The following is a 27,923-nucleotide window of genomic DNA, read 5'->3' on the forward strand; positions in this document are numbered from 1 at the left end:
TTTTCATTTGAAACATGAAAAGTGAAAATGTTGGTCTTTTGGTTTCGACAGAGACGATACGATTTTGCATGCATGCATGCACGCGCACACGCACACGCACACGCGCGCACACACACACACACACACACACACACACACACACACACACACACACACACACACACACACACACAGTAAAACCTGCTGTGTTCATGTAACGCCAACGAGAGTATAGCGCCCTGAGGGACTTCTTCAATCTTCCAGGGTTTAAGGTATTTTACTGTGTGCTAGCCCCTCCCCCTCTCCTCCATCACAACCCCATGGCTGTCATTGTGACTGTCTGTCTGACACCCCCCCCCCCCGTCCACCTGATACGTTGATACTGTTCCCACGGCAACGTAGACAACCTGCCACAAAACCATCGCCCCTCCCTCTCCCAAAGAGAGAGAGAGAGAGAGAGAGAGAGAGAGAGAGAGAATTCTTATTCCAGTCCAGTCTGGTTGGCACAGTCGCCTGACAACTGTAGATCTTGAGACAGGGATTTGATCACCCAGCTGTGTTTGGGTCTGTCTGTCTGTCTGTCTGTCTGTCTGTCTGTCTGTCTGTCTGTCTGTCTGTCTGTCTGTCTTGTATGTGTGTGTGTGTGTGTAATGTATGTTAAATCTTGACTCAAGATTCATCCATCCATCCCTCCATCCATCCATCCATCCATCCCTCCATCCATCCATCCATCCATCCCTCCATCCATCCCTCCATCATCTGCCTAGTGTGTCAGTCTAAGTCAGTCAGCCAGTCTGTATGTCCCTCAACACAGATGTGTTGCTTTTGAAATAGAGATCAGATACAGAACACAGTGTCTCTCTATAGCAGCACATACTTCCTCATTGAAATAGAGATCAGATACAGAACACAGTGTCTCTCTATAGCAGCACATACTTCCTCATTGAAATAGAGATCAGTTACAGAACACAGTGTCTCTCTATAGCAGCACATACTTCCTCATTGAAATAGAGATCAGATACAGAACACAGTGTCTCTCTATAGCAGCACATACTTCCTCATTGCGGGGCTGCATTTGTAACCATGGTTCAACAACAACAGACCACGCAGGCACAGGAGAAAACGTCTGTGTTTCTGTGTTTCTGACCCAGACAAGGTCATTCCAGGCGATGGATAATTGCTGTCAAGAGTCAGAGGTTTAGAGGTGACTCACACACAGAAACACAACTTATGGACCAAAAATCTGAAATATTCTGAATTCAACCCCTTTTGGTGTTAGCATTATGTTATGAAAAATAGCAGATCTACAAGTTCATAGCGCACCACCGAGTGGCGCGCTACGAGCTTGTAGGTCTGCTATTTTTGAAATATCGAAACATATAGCTTTTTCAGAAAACTGCCAGGATGTAGAAGACATTTTTAGAATCTGATCACAGGTAAAAAGGGGTTTAATAAAATACCACCCAAGTCAGTGGGCTGGTTCCGTCCGTCCGTCCACCACACACTTTAGATCCAAACAAGATCCCTTGACAACTGATGAAAGCGAGGCCCTCTAACAGGATGTTAGTCAGTTCAAAGTAAACCACTTTTCACTTTGACATCTCTCATACTGTATGTATTTATGTGCACATTATGTTGTGTTGCGTGATGTGATTGGTATGTGTGTAATTGCAGGGTGCCAAATGCGTCCCAGACTAGTGCTTAATGTGCATGTCAGACTGCTTGTCAGTCCAAGCACCCTCACTAGGTGCAGGAAAATGTTGTCGTGGGAAAAGTGTTTTGGTGTGCCTTCCACACTAGGGGAGTAGGGATTGCGTGCGCGTGCGTTCCAAACCATACATTTAAGCACTTACAAATGTATGTTTTAAAGGGCCTATATATCACTGTGTCGTCCCATCTGTGACGCATACAGTGGAAATAGAGTGGAAATGACACTGAACATCCCCTACATTACCACTTCAGGCAAAAAGAAACCAAACGAGACGAGACGAGTGTCACACAAAAGCATCAAAAGTAGCAGATCCGCGAGCCTCGAAACGTTCAAGATTTTTCCGGTCTGATTACTTTTGAATTTGAATCCTGAAAAGTGACAGTTTTGGACATAATGAGGTTTCCACCCAACACAGACTATATGAACGTCTAGAATTCTATCTATTAATATTATGTTATAGGGTCAGCACCACTGTGAAGAAGATATGATCATACGACGATATGAACCTCTATAATTCTATCTATTAATATAGGGTCAGCACCACTGTGAAGCAGCTAGTCGAGGTTTAGTGAACGTTTTGAAGTGCCTTAAGACACAAAATATAACTTCAAAAACAACAGCATAAACAGCACATTTTAACAAGTGACAGAGTTGACAGACACTGGTTTACTAAGCCTGCAGGCTCCTCAGGCAGTTCATCTCAGAGAGGAGGAGACCTCAGAGACAACAACAAAGGTGACTCCGGAACAACCAGCAGGACCTCAGGCTGATCATATAGGTGGTTGTAATAATACCTCAACAATGTAATTACAGGCTGATGCAGCTAGAGACCATGAAGTGTCTTCTGTTTATTTTGTTAATGTTTAAAAGTTTCACTCCCAACGTTCATGTTGCAATTCATCCTTCCCCTGGACACTCTCTATTACAGATCTATATAAGGATCCACCTGTAATGTGTTCATTTGGTTCAAGACAAACACTCTCTGAGTTATCTATAATTTAAGCTGGGGACCCCCTGGAATCCCCTCAAGGACTGCTGGGAGTCTCCGGACCCCTCTTTGAGAACCACGTTCCCAAAGAACCTTTGGGAAGAGCCTCTGCAGTGAACTCTGTCCATTGTAGGATCAGACAGCAATCACAATGTTTGGTAACACTTTCACTTGGCAGGGCAAATTGCAATCAGCGCTTAATGATGAACTCATGGTGGATTTACCGTGAACGTATCATGAACTCATCGTAGGAGTACAGCGAGGAAGGTTTGGCTCTCTGAACGCAACAACCACCAGAGAGCCACCCTCCTCTTCACTACTCCTACACGCCCATAGAACGCATCCTGGGCATAGCCGTGGAACAGTGCGGGAATAACATCCTTAACTAGAGTGAATGCACTAACCGTAGTTGTTATGCTTTAATGTATTTCTTATCTGTAATGTTGTTTTTATTTCAATTTTTGTATGTATATTATTCTGTATGGACCCCAGGAAGAATAGCTGATGCCAGGTGTAACAGCTAATGGGGATCCTAAATAAACTAAAACTAAAATAAACTAATGGTGAGGACCACGAATTAATTATATTAATGAATTCATGATGAATTAATGCAAGAGTTCATCATTGCTTCATCGACTTCACCCAGCTAAATTCATATAATACAGCACGCGCACACACACACACACACACACACACACACACACACACACACACACACACACACACACACACACACACACACACACACACACACACACACACACACACACACACACACACACACACACACACACACACACACACACACACACACACACACACACACACACACACACAGGGTTCAAAATGTCGCCACTAGACTAATTACTGGAACAAAGAAAGGAGAACATACAGTATCAGTATCACTGGCACATACAACTGCACTGGTTCAATTTGGTATTTAATTTAAAACCCTGCTCTTTGTGTTCCAAGCTCTCAACGGTGTTGCCCCCTCCGATGTTTCCGAACAGTACCCCCTGCCACTATAGGGCACTTCCATTAGATCTTCCATTCTGAAACCCAGAAGGTGATCGTGCTTTCTCTGTACCTGTACGCACCCACACTATGAAATGATCTTCCATTCCACATCAAGGCTAGCCCCACCCTGGAGATTGTTAACTCCAACTTGAAAATCCACCTTTGTAGCCTGGCTTTTAACACAGTTTGAAGTTATTGTTTGTTTGTTGTTTGCTTATTTTGTTACATGTGCGTTACATGTTTCTATTCCTGCACTGTGGATAGACTACGGTCAATTTGTTCTGGAAAGCACTTTGGGTCAACGTCTGTGCTATATAAATGAAATTGACTTGACGTATCTGAACTGTCCAAAGCCCTCCTCAAGCCCTATGAGCTTGTGTAAATGTGTGCACTGCAAATCTTATATCACTTTCCCAATGAATACGTTTAACTCAAATCTTTGCTTCTGGGGGGTCCCTGGAACAACATATTCTGAGAATGGGGTCCGGGACCAATTACATATAATTCTGGGGGTCCTTGACATGAAATAGTTTGAGAACCACTGACATAGAAACATGTTTCTGTCATGATTTAGAAGACATTTGTAGAAAATGGTCTCAGGCCAAAAGTGGTTAAAGGACATGTTAAGGGCCTCCCACACCGTCTGCGAACGCCGCGCGTCAAAAACAGCCGCCTCCGTTATTTTCAATGAACCTATCGCATACCGGCGGCGTCCGACGCGCCTCGCCTGGCGCGCCGATAGAACCAGTTCTGTGTTGGTGTGTGTTGGGCTTCAAATGTTCCCCATTATGGCTCATTCCTTGGTGTGGTATTGTATATGTGTGTGCATGCATGATGCATTACAATACCCCAGTGTGGAGGCAGGCAGGCAGCTGATGATAAGGCCTCACACAAACCAATGAAAAACCTGATAGCATCTAGTTAATCATACATAGAAGGAAAGAAGAATGCTGTGTGTGTGCACGTGTGTGTTCATGTGTGTGCGTGTGTGTGTGTGTGTGTGTGTGTGTGTGTGTGTGTGTGTGTGTGTGTGTGTGTGTGTGTGTCATACGTGCATGCGTGCAACGTGCGTTCCATGCTATAAACGAAACAGTTAGAGCTTTGCCTCACAACATGATGTGTCATATCGTCGGGGTTTCATTTACAGAAAACCGGGGAAAAAATAAATAGTTATTTAGTCACAAGCTCCTGATAATAGCCTACTTTTCAATGGTTAAATATTTATAAAAAACCCACGAAAAAAATTAAAAACAATGATCAAACACGTTTCTGGCATTCATTTACAAAGAAAAACACAAAATCATAAAAATAAATTATTATGGAGATACAAAGTTCCTACCCGACATCGACAATATGCACGCATGCATATTAAGCTATGACAGTATAGCATAATAAGCTACTGTATACTCTTATTGTAACCTGATGCTTGCTATTAGAGGGCTGCAACGGGAACGGGAGCCTGCGGCGGCCGCGGGACCAAACGTAAATAGCAAGTTGCTATCTCATAGTTGAAACTTGTTTTTGGCGAACAGTGAAAGCTGCTTTGCAGTAGAAACATGCACTGACACAAACTAAATACCCCAACATTTCAACACACGGTGTGAGAGAGAAAGACAGACAGCATTGTTGCCATAATAAACAACTAGGTCTATGAAAACAAGGCCAAAAGAAGTGACTAGGCCACATGAGCATAGGATATTAGAAAATAGCAGATCTGCAAGCTTCCAACACGTTGAAACATTTTAACACAAATCTGATAAATACGCAAAATACTTTTGATGTGGGTGGGGTGCTCCATGGACAATTACATGTTAATTTGGGGGTCCTTGACATGAAAAATAGCAACTACACTTACAAGCGACTTTACAGAAAAAAAACAAGCCCAAAGTGGCTTCTAATAAGCAGACATGGAAACACTGAAAGAGGGACTAAAGGCAAATAACGTTTTTGTGTGGTTGAAGCCACATTGCCATTTTCTAATTCCGTAACAATTGACTATAATTGTCAAACTTTTAAAGGCCTTTTTGGTGGTTGACAAGTACATCACCTAAAGTGAGCGTGTGTGGATATTAAAAACACGCAGCTATTGGTATGGAGAGAGAGAGAGAGAGAGAGAGAGAGAGAGAGAGAGAGACACTAGAGTACACCCCGTCATCCCGTTGTCAACAGTCACTTTGTAAAAGAAAAATAAGAAAAACGGTCCCCTCAGGGAGGAATACAGCATGCTCTGAAGGGAAATGCAGAACACTTATGTTATGACAGCAAAGAACAGAGAGGAGACAGAGAGAGAATGCGGTGCACACAAACACAAGCATAGGCGTGCATGGCGTGTGTGTGTGTGCGTGCGTGCGCATGCATTGCATGCACATGCCAGAGACGCAAGCACGCACTGTACGCACAGTCAAACAGACATTCTCTGTGGTTCCGCTGAAATGTGTGTGTGTGTGTAATGTGTATATAGTGGAAAGAAATCACAGGCTGTCATGACAGCGGCGGTTTGTTTACCAGGGGTCTTCTTGTCTGTCACACGGCCTACGGTCTAATCCTCTCCCTGAGTCACAGACACGTCCACTTTTCTGTTTTGTTTTCTGCGACCATCTACATTACAACAATCCGAGAACTCAATGTCAAAAATTTTAGGAAAAAGAGCTTGAGACCTTGAATTTGAGGGGAGTCAACAGTCTGTCTTGAGAGTCTGTCTGTCTTTTTTTCCCCTCGTTTGTTTTGTCAAACGTGATCATACCACTGTAGGACAAAAGTATCAAGATCTGCAAGCTGAAAGCGTGTGTGAAGCGAGTAAGCGACGGGTTTTGAGCTTGCAGATCTGCTACTTTTGCTATTTGGGGATTGGAAGTACAGTATGAGGTTTCCACCCACCAGCAACGAAATGTATAAGGACGAAGCACGTGCGTGGGTGCGTGCGTGTGCGTGTGTGTGTAAAGCGTTAACACTCAGCTGAGAAGACACCAGTGGACTTTTGACCCCTGAGATATTTGTTGAGTGCAAAGAGGTGATGGGGTGATAAGGACACGCAGCAGTCAGTGTCTCTCTGCAGTGGTTCCCAAAGTGGGGTCCGAGGACCCCCAGGGGTCCTTGAGGGAGTTCCAGGGGGTCCCCAGCTAAATGATAGTTTGGAACCAAATGGACCCTTATGGGTCTGTAACTCTGAGTGTACAAATTAACACCTAACGGGTCCATTTTGGAGTAAGAAATACCTCAAAATTGTAATTCAGTAATACGTGAGTAGATGTACTATACTGCTGGTGCAAGATACCTAATTGCATGCATATAACCGTACATTTTTCATTCACTTATGCAGGCAGCAGAGACAATATACAAAGAGTGAAAGCACTTCAGAACACTCCAGAATAGATTACATACACGTCTCAACTCTCAGCGCACGCACGGCGCAACAATGGAAATGAGAGAGCAGACAGCACACGATAAGGGTCCTTTTCACAGAACCATAGAATCATCAGCGTCCAGTGAGACAAAACCGTTCCTGGAGAGGTCAATTAAAACTATGTGAAAAGGATATTTAGGGACAATATTCAGTGAACAGAAATAGCGACCGATGCAGCTCTATAGCTGCTGCTATAATGATCCAAAAGCAAAACTTTTTGTAAGAGGTTTGCAAAAGCAGCTGCTCAAGGGGCACAAGGGGAGGATTGAACTGTCCTCGGGGGAGAGGGGGAAATACTTTTCTGTATTCAACCAGCAGATGGCTTGCTCTTATGGCGTTTTGATGAGCAGTCCGTGGGGAGCCGTTAGGGGTCCGGCTAATGCCTGATTTATGCTTAATGTCGTGTGACGATGTCGGCTGTTGTCGCTGTCGCACATACAGTACAACTAAAGATGGTGCTGGGTGAGAGAACCAAAGTCACCCAAACTTCCCAGACTTTGATTGAAATGCTGTGTCTGTTCCACGTGGGTTTAGCACAGTGGTGGTTCTGAAACCCCCTCATAACTATACAAATGGAACCAAATCGACCATATAGGGTCCATTTGGTTCCACCTGCACACAGAATCACACACCTGCAATGATCCATTTAACAGAGTCCTTCGCCACATAGCCATTGAAGTAAATATGGGATCCCGTTATTATTCACAAGCCACATTATGCTCCGAACATTCTGACATCAAAACGGACAAGAAATTATCTCTTTTTGAGAGCCGTCTATGTCAGCGACACACTCTGACGAGATCCAGCAACACTGATCATATAAGGTGTTCTGCGAGATCGCACGTTCACCAGCCATAGGACAATAGTTCAGGGCTGTGAAATACTCTTTATCAAGTCTTATTTTGAGTTTTGTTCAAGCGTTTGGAGCTTGCATGGCGCCCAGGGACTGCAGCCTGTGTGTGCTGTCTGTGCATTCAGCCCTGATGGTGACCGCGGCCACTTAGGAGGTCCATTTGTATATCATTTTTGTACTTGACTCAGGCATGGGGTAAATCTTTGGTATAACTCAGTCTTAAGTGTCTTCCGCACATAGATGGACGAGACAAGGGTCACACCGGTGACCTTCTAAATACCAGACTGCCTCTCTTCCTCACTCGGCTACGACCACGTGTGGTTATGTCGTTTGTGGATCAGTTTAGCAAAGCCATCTAAAACATGCAACAAAAAAAACATATGTATAATGCATATGCAAAACCAACCGGCATTCAGAACAGAACAGAACAGAACAGAACAGAGAGGGACCCTGTATCAGATTTGCTTGAGCAAACATTCAGGCAGAAGGTCTGTCTCTTGTTTGGCTTGGCAGTGGCATGCCTTTGTCTTCTGTCTGTGTGTTCTAGGAAGGCAGAGGAGGAGAGGGGAGAGGAAAGGAAAGAGGAGTGGTGTGTGGAGTAGTGCACACAGGAAAAAAGTAATGGTTCTTAAATGGTCCTTTAAAAGGCAATGCAGTATGGTTCTGCGAAGAACCATTGCCTGAAGAATCTATTTAGTGAATGGTTCCTCATAGTTCTAGAGAACACTTTATTGTCTATACAAGTTTGTTGGTTAATCTATTTGTTTGTTTTTGTAATTTTGAGGCACCTTTAACAACTTTAACCTTAGTGTCCCTATTCTGGGCATGTCTCTATAGGCGAATATATTATTTATTATTTATTTGCCAAAAATAGTAGATCTACAGTACAAGGTCATAATAACGTCACGCTGTAACACATTGTTGAGCTTGTAAATTAGCTACTTTCGACTAAAGTTTTGGTGTAGAGAGAGAGGGGGGAGAGCGGATAGTATAGACAGTCAAATAGGAGACACGGGTTGATACACAGGGTTTAAGTCGTTAAGGATTGGTAAAAGAACCAAAAATTGTCCCTCTGGGTTCCAGACAGTCGGCACCTTCATTTTAGATTGAGTGGGAGAAGCAGGAAGTGGGTGTTTGTGCAGTGGGCGACAAAAAAACAGCGTTCCTATCGGCACTACCGACTTCAAAAACATCCACTAACAGCTGTGGAGCATGCAGGGTCTTTGCAGGGTCTTTGCAGGCTTGTGTCACAACATGAGATAAGGTTGCCAAATGAAACAGAACAACGTCTAGGGGAAATATGTCACTTGCGATAGCTCAGGATCGACCTGACCCAGTGACCTAATGTTGGCCATAAAGTGTCCCTACTCTGGGGCAAACATCCGGACGAAATTGCTAATCTACAAGCTCACAGTGCGTCACAATGTGGTGCGTTGTGAGCTTGTAGATATGCTACTTTCTGGCGATGAGATTTGGTGTAGAGGGAAATACTAGAGGTTCAACGACTTACTTGATCACACTATACAGTGCCACACAAAAGTAGCAGATCCACAAGGTTGAAACGTGGTGGAAAGCATTTTGAGCTTGTAGATATAATACCTTTGCTACTTTCAATTATTAATCCTGAAAAGCAAGTTTTGGAGACATGAGGTTTCAAGCCGACAGAGACTTCTTCCCTTCTACCTCACTAACCAGTGTCCCCCAGGGGTCCCACCTTTTAACCCCTAGCACCAAATCCATTTGCCGAACACAGCGGCCTAAAGTTTTCTCCAAATGTTTGCCTAGTATTGCCGGATGTTCGCCTATTATGACCAGAATGCTATAGGATTCATCATGCGGTTACGAACAGTCGAACACGCCTCAAGTTTATTGTCAAGGCTTTGGATGTTTGTCACGATTTAGAGCCCTATCAGTACTTTAATGGGATCATCACACTGCTGGACATCCACACCGGCCTGAAAGCAAAAGTTATGACTCTATGTACTCTGGAAATAATTGCAGTGTTTTCCTCCGTCCGTCCGTCCTTCCTTCCTTCCGTATCTCTTAGCATGACTCATGCTGTGCACTGAGGCTGCAGACAAGACAACATGACACCAACATCAGTGTGAGACTGACCAACACAACTCACACTTTTCACATCCATGTGGAAAAAACTGTCCAAAAACTGTTCATTTTTCAGGACCAAAACTATAGCAAAATTAGCATATCCACAATGCTCAAACCACTGCATATTGTGCCACGTTTTGAGCTTGTGGATCTGATACTTTGATGCTTTTGTGTGATGCTGTAGTATGATCAAGTAGGGCATTCATTTGAGGGAAAAAACACAAAACATTAGAATACGGAGCTCATTTCTGCCCGACAGCCCCGATATGATGATGTAATCATTGCCTTATTGGACAATGATTCTCCAGACCCCAGACCCTTGAAACGTGAACCGTGTAAGGGTCCATTGTTATATTCTAGAAATGATGGAAAGTGTTGACAGCGCAGTATTTTGCGTCAGCGATAAGCCCAGTTTCCCCAGCTTCCCAGTCATCGCTCTAAGGCCGTTTTCTGGTCACACTGGACATTCGAGAGGTGGTCAGTGGATTAACGGGGATTAGCCTGCACCTGTCCTGTAATTGGACTCTTTTGGTAGGGGGTGGAGGTGGAAGTATTTTCTCATCTAGGGGCTTGTCCATGGTTGACGAGGCTGCTAGCGAGAGAGGAGGTTGACACATCCATTCATGCTATTATTCAGTCTCCAGAGACCAGCCTGGGATCAGGAGCTAATCCTGGGGCAAAACAGTTAGTTGATCTGACCGAGAGCCGCTGGATTAAATTCAGGTCTGTTCAATCCACTTTCTGTCCTCTCCATTACACCAGAGGTTCCCAAACGGTGTGTTTTAGGATCTTGTGAGTGACCACATAATTATTATATAAATCTACACAATAATGATCTTTTCATTTCCTTCCTAGGAATGTTTGAGAACCACTGCTGTAAATTGTCCATTCACTCTCTCACGGCATGCCCTGAGAAGTGAAACATCGGGCAATTAGGTTGGATTAACTTGGATGTGTGAAGCCTTTGTTCGGGGTGAAACACAGCCGTAATCTCTGAGACGAATGATGAGCGAAAACAGCCGAGGGGACTCATATAATTTGAGAAAACTGTACGGAGAGGTGATGTCACTATTTATGGAACAATTGACTACAATATCAACCGTGCTAGTGTTTTGGTAAGTAATAGGCGATTTACACTGAGACGGACTGAATCCGTTTCCGAATACGGTTGCCTGGTCCCCGATGGCCATGATTCACATTGCCCGAGATTCAACAGCGCACCCGGGTACACTTGCATAACACACTTTAATCCTCCAGATGGTGGTGTGCTTGATGGCTGGCACGCCTGGACACCATCAACTCTGCGACATGGTCTCAAATAAATCCAGACACACATTGCATTGCCTCTTTGCCGTTATACTACTTCACTGTCAGCCTGCCTGCTATTCACTGTGTCAGTCAGTTCTGTGCTCCAGTGTCGTGTTTAATATTAGTTTGCTATGGATTCTACTTTAGCATTATTGTTATTTTGTTTTACTTTGGAAACTATGCCAAGCAAAGCCCAAGAGCCACGTGTAGTCGGCAGAATAAGATCAGCGCGTACTGCGGTGCTGTGCATATACGCAGGGACCATAGAGTGAATCGCCCCTAAGTAAGTTGTAAGTAGCCTTGGCAACCAACGGCTCCTGAAGCCATGTGGCCCAGAGTTCAGCATCCTGGTTCCTGTTTCTTTAGCATGCAGCAGCTTGTTGTAAAGTACACTCCCTGGATATGATAAATAATAATGTAGCATTTCAACCCTTGATGCTGAGTGCCAAGCAAGGAGGCACTGGGTAGCATTGTTATAGTCTATGGTAAGATGACTGAAAACACTGTTGCTATACGGTGAAAAAAGCATATACAGTGCTTAGGATGCTGAAGAAGGCTGGAGTCAGTACTCACGCAGCCTCTCACCCTGGCTGGCCCATACCGAGGACTCGTCTGGAAACACTACCCAAGCTGAGAGGACATCGCTTCAACGAGTAATAGAAAGTGCAGAGAGAATTATTGGACGTGATCTCAACACAGCGCTGCAGGAGAACACGGAGCGCATCCTTAAGGATCTTCCACATCAATGGTTTGCAAATGTTTTCCTTTAAACATTAAGCACTTTTATTTGTCCTTTTAAAGAGTGTTGTTTGATGTTTTATTGTAGGATGTATGTTCTTTAACTATATTTTATATCTGTATTCTTTTATATATTTTTCTTCTGTCTTTTTAAATGCTGGAGCGGTTCCGGATGTTATCAGTGTATTTAATCTCTGTCATCAGCCACTATCAACACGATTCAATGCAGCCAGTATGGACATTTCCACATACTGACGTTGCCCATGTGGCGTTGGTCACGTTGTCCGACTATTACTAACTGTAACAGCTAAATCTAACCCGAACCCTAACCTTAGTCTTAACCGGCTACGTAATTCCCTTAACCTCATATCAGTCTTAACCGGCCATGTAAGTCAGTTTCACAATGTTTTTGCGTCGGCGATAAAATTACTGACCACACGCAAAGCCACATTGTCGGAATAATGCTATGTCGGAATTACGACGTCTTTGTGAAGCCATACTTATTGGAGATGTGGATCTTCTGGCGTCCGGGGGAACTTGAACTTGGCTCCGCGGAGAGCCTCAAAGATATGCTCCTTGTTCGAGGCCTTGGTACGCACAGACATGATCACCTTAATCTCTGAGAGGAATGATCGACAAAAACAGATGAGCAGACTGCTCTCATGTAATACGGGAAACATGATTTCACTATGGAACAATGGTCGACTTCAGTATATCAACCTGCCTAAGCGGTATACTAGGCATAAACACGTATCACAATATCTCAAGAGCCACAGTCATTTCCCAGTTTCCTTTGTTTGGATGTAAAACCTGATGGGAAACTGAGTCATGACAAAAACAGTGTTGTTGCAGTCAATATGTTTCCCAAGTGAACAGTGGTGGACGAAGACTCAAACGCTTTACTGAAGTAAAAGTATCAATACCACAATGTAGAAATACAGCTCTGTTACAAGAAAAAGTCATGTATGCAAAAAAAGGTACCAAAAATGAAGTAGCCTACTCATCTATCTACAGTATCAAAGTGTGTGTGTAATCCACGTAACTCGAGAACCGTTCGCCCCACCGACCCCCGGGTGTGCAGTGGCCGGTGTCGGATCGGTCGGACGAACGGTTGTCCAGAACAACCCCAAAAAGGCCTCTGTCCGGGCTCTGGACAGGGCCCCTGCCCAGGGTCCATACAGTACATGGAACATATATGGGCATGCCTGACAAAGAACTCCATATATGGGCATAAAAGGGACACAGACATAATATCTGGGTGGGCCATGCATTTACAACTTGCATCGTTCCAAGTAGGCCAGTGCCCAACGGGCACCGCCGTAGAGGCCACATGGGCACCGCTCTATAGTTATATAGAAAGTCCCACTTCAGAGTAAAAGCGGCCATGTCTTTCCGGCACCCCAGAGCTCCTATTTTGAAGGCATCCCTACAAATACTGTACACTTGTTTTGAAAAGATTCTTCCTAATAATAATATCTGATGATCATGTGTTAGGGTGGAATAGTTACTTTACACCACTGGTTGCAGCCAAAGCCAAGTAAAAAGGTCTGATTTGTGTCCTCACTTCCCACCATGCAGTGTGACACACAGAGAGAGAGAGGAAACTATCCACCATGCAGTGTGACACAGAGAGAGAGAGAGGAAACTATCTGCTGCCATCATAAACAATCAGCCAAGGCCAAATTCACTGACATGATACTTTATTTTCTTCTCCTTGTTGCTAGCCCGCACACACTCACTCAGCATCAATATTATGCTCTTCCAGTAACTGTAAATGCTTTGGTTGAGTTATTTTTCAAGTGGTGGAGAGTAAACAAAGTACATCTACTGAAGTACTGTACTTAAGTACAGTACTACGGATACTCAACACAATACACTTGAGTGACTTTCACTCCACTTAATTGCTACTGTAGGAAGAGGTCAAAGTACAATATAGATAGTGGACATAAAGCAGGCGATCTACTGTACTCATGTGATACAATGTTTTAATAAGCTTTTCTTTGCCACGTTTGGAGCTTGTGGATCTGACGCTGTAGTAGTGTGATGCATGGGTCACAGAGACATATTTTTTAATAAATATAAATATATATTTTTGTTTGCTCTTGTCGTTAGAGAGATGGCCAAGTGGAGAGTGTGATATGTGATGTGTTTGATGAGGTGATTTAGTGTACAGCGGTCTCACTCAAAGCACCACATCTGTCATCTCATGAAATGTGCCAACCTAAACTGCTGTATCTCTCCCTCTCTCTCTCTGTGTGTGTGTGTGTGTGTGTGTGTGTGTGTGTGTGTGTGTGTGTGTGTGTGTGTGTGTGTGTGTGTGTGTGTGTGTGTGTGTGTGCGTCTCAGTCACACAGACAGAGGAAGTGAGAGAGACACACTTGGCAGCAGGTGTTTATGGGAGCAAGTCTCTCCATAAAAAGAGGAGATGATAAAGAGGTGAAATGAGACAGGACTGAAAACCAAGATAGAGAGAGCTATTTAGAGCAGGCGGGGTCTTCAACGTTGTTCTGCCCAAGAACCACATAGCTGAGAGAGAGAGAGAGAGAGAGAGAGAGAGAGAGAGAGAGAGATGAAGCAGAGACTCCCCACTACTACATTGGATAAAATTGTGTTGCACATTAAACTTTTTCCTAGATTAAGTTCCCAGGCTAGCATTTGCACACACACACACACACACACACACACACACACACACACACACACACACACACACACACACACACACACACACACACACACACACACAGTGGAGGACCGCCAACGGGCTCAACAGGTGCAGTTGGGGGTTAACTGTCTTGCTCAAGGACACATTGACACTTAAGCCAGGAGAGGCCAGTGACCTTTGACCCCAGAAATAACTATATCAACAAAAGAAAAAGTAGTTCCTGAGGTCAGGCTTTGGACGGCAGCATCTTTGCATCTCTTGAGGATACATTTCTATGGAAATAAAGTGGAAGTGTCACTCACGAAGCCGTGTCCTGCTTGCACAAAAGGCTCTATCAGTTTGATCGTTACCGTCAGGCAGAAACCTCTCATCTCCATATTCAAATGTGTTTCTTTCGTACATTAACGCCTTATTTACTTACTTACGTACTTGATCACATCACAGCGTCACACAAAAGCATTCAAAAGTAGCCGATCCCCCCAAGCTCGAAGCATGGCGTGGAGCGACGCGTTTCGAGCTTGTAGATCTGCCGGTTTTGAAAAGTAACGGTTCTGGACATACTGAGGTTTCCACCGGACAGAGACAGAATGTAGAGGTCTAAAAGAAGACAGTGTCAGCGTGTGTTCAGTGTGACGGTCAGACATGACGTAAAACGAAGACTTCCCAGCGTACGGTGACAACAGGACAGATCACGACATGTCCCTCTGTTGGCTCTGTCACCGTTCCCTTCCCACTGCTGCCCCGAGATAAGAGATAATATGTTATTATGGAAATGAACGATCTGGTCTGATACGGGAACTAGCACTGGCGTAAGCTTTCCTTTTCTCTCGCTTGCACGCATGCATGCATGCATGCACGCACGCACGCACACACACATGTGGTGGAAAAAGTACTCAAATATAAAGAGTAAAAAAATTAAAGGTATCAATACTGCAATGTATAATTACTCTGTTACAAGTAAAGGTCCTGAATTCAGAAAAGTATTGGTATAACACAATGTTTAAAGTCCTAATAGTAAAAGTAGAGTTATGCAGAATCCCCCATTTAAAGTTTTCAAATGTATAACTGTGTGCATGTGTGACACAAAGAGACTACATAAAGATCACAGGGGACACTTCCTTGACATAAAGAACATGTTCATTCCTGCATGAACGACAGCATCTCGTGTGTGGCTGAGCCTGCCGACTGCATTTACTGCATTACATTTACTAGCTCCAGGGTACATAATGTAACTGCCTGCAAGCTTTTAAAATGTGCCTTTATGTCGGTTATGAGGCAAATAAGGGAGAGCATATTAGAGACAGCTGCATTTCATATTTTACACTAGATTCCACAGTGTGAGCCAGAGAGATCATGCATATTTTACAACAACAAACAACAAAAAGGCTAATTTTGTGAGGAGTGAATTGAATTAGTTCATAGAGGAAGAGAGAAGTGAGAGACCGGTGATGTACACTGAGCGTTTGCATATTGAAACTGCCTGCAGTTTCAATATGCAAATATACAATCATTATCTTTGAAAAATCGAAAACGGCATTCTTTTTTTAATCGATTAGTTTCACTTTCACTACATTGCACGATCGTCAACTTCATCAAGTTGAGGAAACAATAAGCAGAACTTTATCAAGTTGAGAGAACAATAGGCAGAACTTTATCAAGTTGAGAGAACAATAGGCAGAACTTTATCAAGTTGAGAGAACAATAGGCAGAACTACCAAATGTCCAAAACTGTCACAGTACTTTTGACACTTTTGTGTGACGCTGTAGTATGATCAAGTAGGATGTTCATTTACTGGAGAGAAATAATAAATAAAAAAGGATTCTGCCCGAAAGCAACAACATCACACCAGAGGTTGAATGGAAAATTTAAAACGGAAAGAAAAAAAGGTTAAACGGTGTATTGGTTACTCTATATATAAAAAACCTAAAAAAAAAAGGAAATAAATATATTTTAAAAATTGTGGCACGACATTTTTGTGCGTTGGGATTACCTATCTCAATTTTCATACCATAGTGAAATTGAAACAACCCACACAGTATGCAGCAATGTCAAGTATAGTGTGAAGTCGTAGGTATAATGAGATAAACCCACATGTCTTTCTTTGTCTTCTTTTATCCCAAAACGCAACAGGCCACTAAGTGTCGCTTTATCAATTCAGGCCCATTTACTGTAAAATCATTGTTGCCGGGCAGAAACATCGTATATCCATATTTTCACTTTTTGCCTTTAAAAAAAATCATACTATACAAACACAAAAGGATCAAATGTAGCAGATCTACAAGGTCGAAATGCGGCGTGAAGCGATGAAATAGGCTTATAGAGCTTGTGGATCTGCTACTTTTGAATGTGAATCCTGGAAAATAATAACTTAGTTTTGGACATATGAGGTTTCCACCCACGACAGAGAATAGGGAAGGCCAGGATGAAAGTGGTCTAATCTGGTTCTGTGTGGGAGTTCCACAGGGATCAAGGCTGGGGACACTTTCATTCTCTCCTTCTGAGCATCATTGTGTGCTTCTGTCTGTGCTACGTTTGTATAGGGACTATATGAGCTTAGCTGGAAAGATCAAGGCTGTGTGAGTGCGTGCGTGTGTGACAGTCATAGTATGAGTGAGTATGTGTGTCAGAGTCAAAGAGCATGATGTCTGTATGTGTGTGCATATCCGCTTGTGTGAATACAAGCTTCTTTATGTACAGTATGAGTGTGTATATTAATTTGAGTGTTTACCTATTTCACATCTATTCATGTCAGTGATTGTGTGTGTGTGTGTGTGTGTGTGTGTGTGTGTGTGTGTGTGTGTGTGTGTGTGTGTGTGTGTGTGTGTGTGTGTGTTTCTGTGTGTGCAAGGGTGCGTGCGTGCGTGTTCCTTTGAGAGGTGAATGACAGGCAGAGGTACTTCACAGGCTAGCAGCCCTGTCATCAGAAGTAAAGAGAAGAAAGAAACAGACCTCTGTCTGTCTGTCCGTCTGTCTGTCCCCAACAATATATAATAATACTCTGTCACAATAGTGACCTAGAAGAGTTGTCCCCACTTTGTTCCTGTAATATTACGAGTGTTATTATTATTGTTGTTCATGCTGCTACAATGTCCAAGGAGCCAGAACCAATTAATTTGCACGCTTGAGTTCCTGTACACAAGACAGTAAACACCTTTTATTAACAGCCATGCAGCCAATGGGATCGTAGCCGCTGTCATGAGAATAATGACGCTGGCCCTAGACCCCTCGGGGGGGACTCTGGCCAACAAAGTAGGCCTATATAGAGCGTTGCGGTTCCACCCCCTGGGAGGGCACCAGGACATAATTCCCCATTCATTATCCCCATAGATGTTTCAAAAAGTCTTAGTTTAAAGACCTCTAAACACGACCAAAAAAAAAGTTCTGCCCCAAAATAATGTGTTTATTGTCATGAGTTGTCATACCGCCGAGTTGGCTTTGTCCGAGGCTTTAAAGGTTTTTAAATAAATACTTTTTTAAATGTCTATGGAGAAAATGAATGGGGAATCGATTTTTTTCCTGGTGCCCTCATTGTTCTCAAAGGATTGTCCATAATTTTCAGGATTCAAGGATTCAGGAGATAAGAGGTTTTTGCCCGACATAATATATAAATGATCAAAGCAAAACAACAACATGCTGGGGCCATGTGTTACCGTACCACACTTCACTTGGACAAACACCATGTCAGCAAGAAGCGTGACGCTGCAGGGATTTAAATGTTCCAGGCACACGTTTAATATTACTGTTATTATCACGGTAACCTTGCAGTAATATTACTGTTATTATCACGGTAACCTTGCAGTACAAACAAAAATATTGGAACAGCAGCAGCAGCAGCAGCAGAGGCATCAAGCAAAGCTTTGGGAGAGAGTTGTCAAGGACGCCGAGGGACTGAACAATGTAGACGACAGTCCAAATGGCTCACTGATGTTGACCGCACGCACAGCCATCGTTGCTGTCGGGCAGAAATATCATAGTATGTCTAGAACTGGTATAATTGTCAGGAATTGCGTTTGGGAGCTTGTGGATCTGCTACTGTTGTGTGACGCTACATGTATGTGTATGTGTAGTATGATGAAGTAGGAAGTACATTTACGGGGGAAACAAAACATTGAAACGTTGAACTAAGGACATAAGGACATAGTACATGGTTTCTGTACCGACAGCAATTAGCTGAAAATAACAAGAATTTCAACTGGAAAAAAGAACGGTTTTGCCCTTTTCAGTTGTGCGAGTACGGTAACACAGGGACAGGCTACGACAACGTATACATTTGGTTTTGACACAGTACGTGATAGACTAACAATGGCTGAAAAGTGACTGTTTTCAAACATTTCCTGGATCGCTAACAGTAACAGCAACGGTTCACTGTGCACTGCAGGCATAGCAGCGCCCACGCAGGGTAGAACAAGCAGGTTGACACAAAGCTGCGAGCTGTCACTTGTTAAGTTGTCCAAACTGAATAGCGTCATTGTGTGAAGACTCACACTAAAATGTCATCTCAGTCACACACATAACAGTACAGTCATGTAACAGTTGGTGAAGCAAAGCTGAGTCAAAGTGGGATTTTCTTTTAATTAATGTTGTGGCAGAATTCTTTAACCCATTAAGACTGAATCCTAACAGTTTTTCTGTATGACTGCTGCTATATCAGTGATGCTGATCATGTGAAGCAACGTTTTTTTTATTTTTATTTTTTTATTCAATATTATGCACAAATGTTCAAAAATTTGGAATAGCCAAGTATTAAATATAGCATACGTAAAACGATTGTTACGCTATTAACTATACTTTTGCCGGGGACCCCCCTGGTTCCTTATTAGTCACATCCCTACTATTAGTTGACTAAGAATCGCTTAAGTCGAGGACAGCTCTATAATCTGAGTTTTAATTTATACCTGATGCCATAATGTACGACATGTAATAAAAATATAGTGTTATTGGGAATGTTTATGACATGCGTACATGATGGCAAGGTTTCCCAAAACCTTGCAGTCCGCGACCCCCCCAAAATAGCCGAACTACAAGCTCACAACGCCTCGCTCTGTGATGCGCTGTGAGCGTGGCTATTTCTCTGGCTATACAACGTTGGCCTCTTTCTTAGATGTCATGGTCTTAAAACTCACTTTATAAATGTGCAGACACCGTGTATACACTACTGTATGTTGGTTTGTTTACTGTTGAGTGAGAAAACAATGTTGGACATTATGCTAATCATCTAAAGACCCCCCCAAAACAAATCATTTGGGGAGCCGCCTGGGGGGCTCATTATGGGCCAGCGTATTGTACAGTATCAGTTAGAGCAGCAGGGGTGAGCAACTGGTGGCCCGTGGGCCACATGCGGCCCCCACCTTCACTTAATGCGGCCCGCAGGTTAATATCAGAATACTGATATAGTATTGATTTCAGCTGTTACAATTCCAAACATGCAAACATGACCTGCTTTTAATTATACTTAATGACTAGTATTAAATGACGTGTACTTAACGACTAGTATTAGTAGTATTGTCTTTTTGTGTACAATTTGTATTTAGTTCATAAGGTTATCATAACTAAAACTAAATCCATTTGAAAATCACAAAAACAAAAGTTAACTTTTCAGGTTTTTTTTTTTTAAAAGCAAAAAATAATTCAGTATTTATTTGAGCTTGTAGATCGGCTATTTTTGCTATGACAGTAATATGCAACGCGCCCCCCCCTGGAGTGAGTGTGGAAATATAGTGGCCCTCTCCATCGTCAGAGTTGCCCACCCCTGAGTTATAGAGTATACAGTGGGTGCGTTAGTTACCCCTGCTGGCGGCGGGCCTGGTGCGGCTGCGGGACCTGCTGCGCTGGCGCTGCAGGCGAGACTTGCCAAGGAACCGGTAGTAGTACGAATGTCTCCCAGAACCCTTCCTGCTGATCCCAGCCATGGTGCTGCTGACTGCCGGTGGTCCCCCCAGACGCCCAGAGCAACCCCCAAATATACCCCCCGCACGCCCAGAGCAACCCCCAAATATACCCCCCGCACGCCCAGAGCAACCCCCAAATATACCCCCCGCACGCCCAGAGCAACCCCCAAATATACCGGGTGTCAGTGTGAGGAGAACAATTAAACCCCACGCCGATAAGTCCTCCCTCGATTGTCCAAAGCTGCTTATCCGGGCTAAAACTCCACAGATGGTCCTTCTCGTAGGACTAATGAGACACTTAAAGATCCTCTCTCTCTTCACTTAAAGAAGACGTGAGCAAACGTTTTAGTCCTCCGCGAGTATACTCCGCGTAGTTCCATAAAAAGATCTTGCTGTTAGAATCTTTCACGGAGATCTTTAACAACTCACAGAAATGTGAAACAATTTAAACGTCAGCTGCCAAAACTCAACACAAAGTCGTGAAAAGGATAACAAAGAAAAGTAAGTTAATTGCTAATAGTTCAAATGACACCAACAGACGTGCGTACACTCCATTCTAAACAAAAACAACAACATCCCAGCAGATCATGAAAGATCAGCTGCTCTCTGTGTGTCTCTCTGTCTCTCACTGCAGGTCTTCTGTCTGGTTCCAAACTCCAACTAAACTCTAAAGCTGTGCTCCACCTTCAAACATCCAAACACTCCCCCCTCTAACGTTTCCCACATCAAGCAGCGCCCAGAAGCATGATGTCCGGAATGCTGAGTGTGAGCGTGTGTGTGCGCGTGTGTGTGCCTGTGTGCGTGTGTGTGTGTGTGTGTGTGTGTGTGTGTGTGTGTGTGTGTGCGTCTCTACTGTATATCCTGAATCACAGGAAAGCAGTTCCGGTTCCCATAGCCCGTGTAGACTAAAGGAATTCTATAGCTCAGTCTGTCTATCTCAGTAATACTACTAGTCAGTCACTGAAAGCCTCTGGTTTCACTGAGAGTTATCTAGATGTGTGTGTGTGTGTGTGTGTGTGTGTGTGTGTGTGTGTGTGTGTGTGTGTGTGTGTGTGTGTGTGTGTGTGTGTGTGTGTGTGCACGTGTGCGTGCGCGTGTGTGTGTGTACACCAGAGAGAGAGAGAGAGAGAGAGAGAGAGAGAGAGAGAGATAGGAGAGAGTTTTTACAAGTTGCAAGTTCAGGATACAACAGTTTGGAGTCACACAAAAAAGAAAGAAAAAACATGGAATGGATTATGACATGAACTGTTTTGTACTTCAACCACACATATCTGTCTCACTAATTCAGTGGTTCTCAAAGTGAGGTTCAGGGTCTCTCAGGGTTCCTTTAGCGGGATCTAAATGGACCCTTACAACTCAGACAGTATACACATGGAACCATTAGTACCTTTGGTTCCATTTGTATACTGTCAGAGATAAGGGGAGAACCATGAAAAGTAAAAGTTTGAAAACCATTGCTCTAATTCACACAACATTGGCTCTGCTTAAGTAGTAAACGCCTTATGAAGTACCGGCTCATAATGTTTAGACTCCACTTCCAGTGTTGACGGAGTGCATACTTAGTTTAGACTAGTCATTGGTTAGACATGGGTTAAGGTATAGGTTTAGGTGTGCTGCCCCGTGGGAGGTTAGGTTTAGGGTGAGGGTGTGAAATAGTTTGTAGTTGTAGGACTAATGACTGGTCTAACCAATGACTAGTCTAAACCAAAAACTGTCTAAACTAAGTACTGCACCCGCGTTGACTGACTCCAGCCCGGGTTTTGCATCTTGTTAAAACTTTATAAGTCTATATAAGTTGCCTCTTCTTGCTCTGGAGGCAATGTGAGGGAGCGCTGGGCAGCCAATGGGAAGCTCTGGAGGCAATGTGAGGGAGCGGTACGCAGCCAATGGGAAGGAGCGGTGGGCGGGACCGTTCAGAACCCATGTGCTGCTGCTGACTTACTGAGAGTCAAACAGCCAATCAGAGCAGAGCAGCCGGACCATACGGCTGAGGTGGTGCAGGTCAGGCAGCTGGGCAGTAGATCACACACACACACCACAGCCAGATGGACACACAATGAGGTGTGTGCACGTGTGCACACGCACGCACGCATGCACGCACACGTACATATGTTTGTGTACAAAGGATGTATACAATAGAGCATCTATACTATAATCTGCGTCTTTGTTGTGTCTATATGGAGGACAGCTGGCTTTACAGCTGGACTGCATGGAGCCAGGTTCTGTGGCCTGCAGCTCCACCCCTTCACCACCAGGGGGGACGGCAGTGTCTCAGGCAGGTAGAGCCAATGTGCTCTATGCATAGTTGCATACACGCCAGTCGAGTAAACACAGTCAGTCACGCCTTCATGTGGTGTTGAGAACGAGCACCTCACGCTCGCTAATACACTGCGAGCAATGCATCCGCAATGCAATGTGATTGTGATGTTCCATGCCAAATTAATAAACATAACACAAAAACATAACCTGAGACAAACCACTGAATATGGTGAGCTAACATTGAAGTAAGTAGCCTTGCCGAGCCATGAGGCCCATAGGGCAGGAGCCTATCTCCTGTTTCTGTAGCGTGACGCAGCTTGATGTACAAGTACACCCCCTGGACATGACGCTAGTATGTCGCAGAGACCCCCAATCCAACCCTTGATGCTGAGTGTCAAGCAGGGAGGCACTGGGTCCCATTTTTGAGTCTTTGGTATGACCCGGCCGGGGTTCGAACCCCGACCTCCCAGTCTCAGGGCTGACACTCTAACCACAAGGCCACTGAGCTAACATTGAAAGCATCTTATTCATTTTCAAGGAAGGCTTTCTGGAAAGGAAAGGAAAGGAAAGGAAAGGAAAGGAAAGAAAAATCAATCAATCAATCATAAATATGCAACACAATGTTACACAGTAGTGGGGGGTCCATCCCTGCTTCATCTCTCCCTCAGCTAAAGGATTCCTTCGCCCGAAAACAACACTGAATACCCCTGGTGTGGAAAGACCAGACACATCATGCAGTTCACGCAAAAAAAATCGTTGCTGTCGGGCAGAAACATCTTATCTCCATATTCTCACCTTTTGTTTCCAACTTTGTGTTTTTGTAAATTGAACGCCCTACTTGGTCATACTACACAGCGTCACAAAAGCATCAAAAGTAGCAGATCAGTCAAGCGCACAAATGCTACTTTTGAATTCTAATCCTGAAACGTAACAGTTTTGGAAACGAGGTTTCCATCGGAACAGAGACGAAAAAGCACATTTTCAACCTCTCGGAAGTTCCCATTGCTGCTGACTCTCTCTCCCGTGCGTGCGTGCGTGCGCGCACTAATGGATCATTAGTTTGCTGCATTATTTTTTGAAAAGCAAAATGAAGCGTCCATGCTTGGGTTCATTGCTGTGAGGCCATGTATGCTCAGGGCTAGTGGAGCAGTGGGACCCACTGTAGTACCTCATACTGTGTGGCTGCAGCAGTGTGCACGTTCTGCCTCCTCATTAACACACACCATAAACTCTCACAGACACACAGAGAGCAGCCGCAGTGTGTGTGTGTGTGTGTGTGTGTGTAGATCTGCTATTTTTCAAAAGCTAAAGTATAACATATATAATGCTTAAAACATGCTTAATATTAGTTACAGCAGTAGAAAAATTGCCGCAAAATAGCCGATCTACAAGCTCACAACGTGCCACGCTTGTAGATTGGTCTATTTTCGGCATTTGGCTTATACGGGCTAAAACATTACAAGAAATTGTAACATGGCATCGCATTCGTCAAAGCAGTGTCCTATAAAATGCTGATGCTCACACATGTAGGCTACTTATACAAACAAACACGCAAGCCTGCATGTGTGTGTGTGCGCATACTGCGTTAAGTGCATGTGCGTGTGTACTGTACACGCATGCATGAGTACGTGCGTGTGTGCGCAACACTAGGTGATGATAAGTGTTCCCCCATGGTCCCTAAGAGGGTATTTAGAAGAACCAGAGGTAGTTGTATATGACTATACGACACTCCAGAGCAACCTGAGGCCTCTGGGTTGGAAGCACGGGGACGATAAAGACCTGCAGACTTTACACACTGCTGTCTCTAGGCAGAATACACACACTGACACACACACACACACACACACACACACACACACACGCAGGCACACGCACACGCACACAAGCACACACACACACACACACACACACACACACACACACACACACACGCAGGCACACGCACACACACACGCACACGCACACGCACATGAAATATTTATTTATGTCCACATAAACAGAAGTAACACTCACTGCCTGTGCAGTCAGATATGATAATAGGGAAATCAGCCAGCTACAAAGTGCCTAGACGGCAGAACATTTGACATCCTTGTTGTCTGACACATCAGACGGCATCAATCATGGATAAAGGAAACTACGCCTCCTCCAAATTGAATGGCTTCCTATAATAGCTTACAGTATACTGAGTGCACGCACAGACACACACACACACACACACACACACACACACACACACACACACACACACACACACAAACACGTTGCTGATGCATTAATGCATGTAGGGAATGAGCCCACCATGTTAACACAGTACAAGTACACAGAAAACTGCATATGAGCGTGCACAAATGGAAGGGTTTTTTTTGTCTAAAATTAACACTGCAGAATATGCCTATATTTGGGCATACTCTAGTCTGTATCAGAGTAATGTAGTAAGAGAGTGGTGACACGCTTTGATCTCGCCGCAAAGCGGGTGGCTATGGGCGATAGTTCCAAACATTGCTCCTATGGCTGGAACTATCCCATTGAGATAGAATGAGCACTTCCGCATTCCATTGTTACAATGAGAGTCAACGGGAGTGTCATTACTCTCTTACTAGATTGCTCTGTATATGTCAGATTGGGAGTTCTGGACATCCATTGGCCCATCCAACAGACTTCCTGCACGGCCCTGCCCTTCCTCAGGTCCTCAGCGATACACCAGCAGCGAGTTTGACGTAAACCGGTCGGGAGGTTCTCAATGTGCAACAGAAGGATAGTAGACAGGCATCATCGGCCTGCTGAGGAACGATGCAAGTCGCTAATGCATGCTCCACCTGTTTATCGTTACTGTAGGGCAGAAACATTTTTTCTTCATATTTTAACTTTTTGGGGTTTTTTTTTTTAATTTCAACCGAGCAGGAGCACTATGGTTTCAAACGAAAGATGCATACAGAAGTCTTGCAACCCCACAATTGACCACCAGGTGACCTACCACAGTTCAGATTGTCTACAACAGAGCGCTGTACGTATATGGTGGCCACGACGTACGTACGTAGGTGGAAATGCAATCCAGAGACCCTCTCCTGGAAGAGGGTTATTCACTGTTTAGGAAGTGCTGGTGCGTGGTGGGAGATCGAATCGTCCTCTTTGGACACGCCAAACCCACTGAGCTGTACGTCTTAGACTTGAGTCCTAGTCTGAAGACGTAATGCGAGCTAGTAGTCATCCGGTACGGCATGGTGCAGTCAGAACTCCCACACAACATCAAGCGGGAACTAGCAAACATGCGGCTACTGAAAAATAACATACTGTAGCCCTCTTACGGCCTGCTCCACTCTGCCAATCACAGCGAGGCAGAGGGGCAATACCTCCGATACCTCCAACCCGTGGTCCTCGGACCACCGGTTGAAAACCCATGGGTTAGGTACAATAGGGTTCTTGTTCACTAATACAGACGGGTTGACCTCGGCCCATGTGTGCTCCTGTCCGCTTTTTCCTGGCACTGTGACAGAGATACCACTGAGCTGGGAGACGTAAAAGTGTCAAGAGTATGCCAGTAAAATCAGTCAGTGCTACTTTAACTCACGGGTCCCACTTGTACATTGTCAGAGTTAGAACACTGAAGCTTTTTGTTTAAACTATTTCTTCTGACCAAAGATTCAGAATGAGACGACGCCGTTTTAAACCAGATCTATTATATAGATATATTTATATAAGACAAATCGTCTCTTCTGAGGTCCCTGCCACAGAACATTTTCAGATGGGGGGGTCCACAGCCAGATACATTATGATTTTGGGGGTCCTTGGCACAAAATAAGTTTGAGAACTAATGCTTTTAGAAGGCATTGTATAACCGGCTTTAAACTGGTGGAAACTCAAGCCGGTTCGTGGCTGGTTCCGTGAAAAGCACCAAGGTTGCAAGAATCTAGGACGGAACCAGTTCTAGAACCAAAGGACTTTTGGTGGAAAAGGGCCTATCTGTGTCTACACTGTGTGCCAGTCGTCAACAAGAGCCAGAACCCGTCACTGAAACGTGGGGGAGTCCATGCAGTGTATTGTTATTTGCGGGTCAAATGTAGGAGCAGCCCAAGGGGACAAAGCTACTTCCTGTTCTCAGGACCTTCCCTGGGACCCTGGATACCACAAGAACCTGGTCCTAAATGCCTGTCACAAAACGGTTACATGCTCACAGTTATGTTAACATTGAGGATTTGTTTTTGCTTTTTACTATAGTATGTAGACCTCCATTCTATATGTACAGTGTACAGAGTATCCTACACACATTATATATGTATTTGTCGGATGTCCAAAACGTACTTCTGTTTTCAGGATTCAAATATAAAAGCATCAAAAGTAGCAGATCTACAAGCTCAAAATGTGTCGCTTCGTGCCGCGTTTTGAGCTTGCAGATCTGCTACTTTTGATTAAATACTTTTGTGTGACACTATAGTGTGATCAAAATGTTATAACAAAAAGTTAGAAAAATGAGATTTGAACTGGTTGGAAATGGAATAACGTGAAAAGGAGCAACATGGACACTCATGCATGAAGGAAGCATGACTTCAAGTCCGTTGCTCTCCCCAGGTTGGCGGAGGGTGTGTAGAGCCCAGGACCACATTAGATAATTGACACAGGGGTGAAAAATGGGTTACAAAATTGTGGGATAAAAAAAAAGAATAATGAGATTTATTTGCGATATACCCTGTATATACGATATATTTGGTGGGAGTGTGTGAATATACAGTATGTCAGTGTGTGTAAGTGTTTCCTTATCACTGTACATGAAGCCCTCAGATTAAATACAGTAGTTATATACCTATTCACTGACGGACAATGCTCAATTATACACTAGTCATTTCATGACTGTGTTGCATGCCGAACTTAGCCGATCCCTACGCGTCGTGATCAGGTGAAGGGGTTTAAGTATCTCAGGGTCTTGTTCACGAGTGAGGGGAGGACGGAGAAGGAGATCAGCCTTAGAATCGGAGCAGCAGGGGCGGAATTGCAGTGCAGTCGCTGTACCGC

At 44.1% G+C, this 27,923-nt stretch overlaps 1 protein-coding gene across 5 annotated transcripts in view; it reads right to left on the reverse strand.

Moving 5' to 3' along the window:
• LOC308310040 (disabled homolog 2-interacting protein-like) overlaps window positions 1-27,923 on the reverse strand; it is a 239,254-nt gene that overhangs the window by 164,532 nt on the left and 46,799 nt on the right. For 3 of the 5 annotated variants that reach the window (XM_080756076.1, XM_080756078.1, XM_080756075.1), the window contains exon 1: window positions 20,555-20,682. The exons of the other annotated variants lie outside the window; for them this stretch is intronic. In XM_080756076.1, coding sequence (XP_080612202.1) covers window positions 20,555-20,678 — 124 coding nt within the window. In that variant the 5' untranslated portion in view covers window positions 20,679-20,682. Of the gene's footprint in view, window positions 1-20,554; window positions 20,683-27,923 lie in introns of those variants that run through there. 5 annotated transcript variants of the gene reach the window in all.

Source organism: Protomyctophum bolini, assembly GCF_963924005.1.
Source record: "Protomyctophum bolini genome assembly, chromosome: 22".
NCBI classification, from domain to species: domain Eukaryota; kingdom Metazoa; phylum Chordata; class Actinopteri; order Myctophiformes; family Myctophidae; genus Protomyctophum; species Protomyctophum bolini.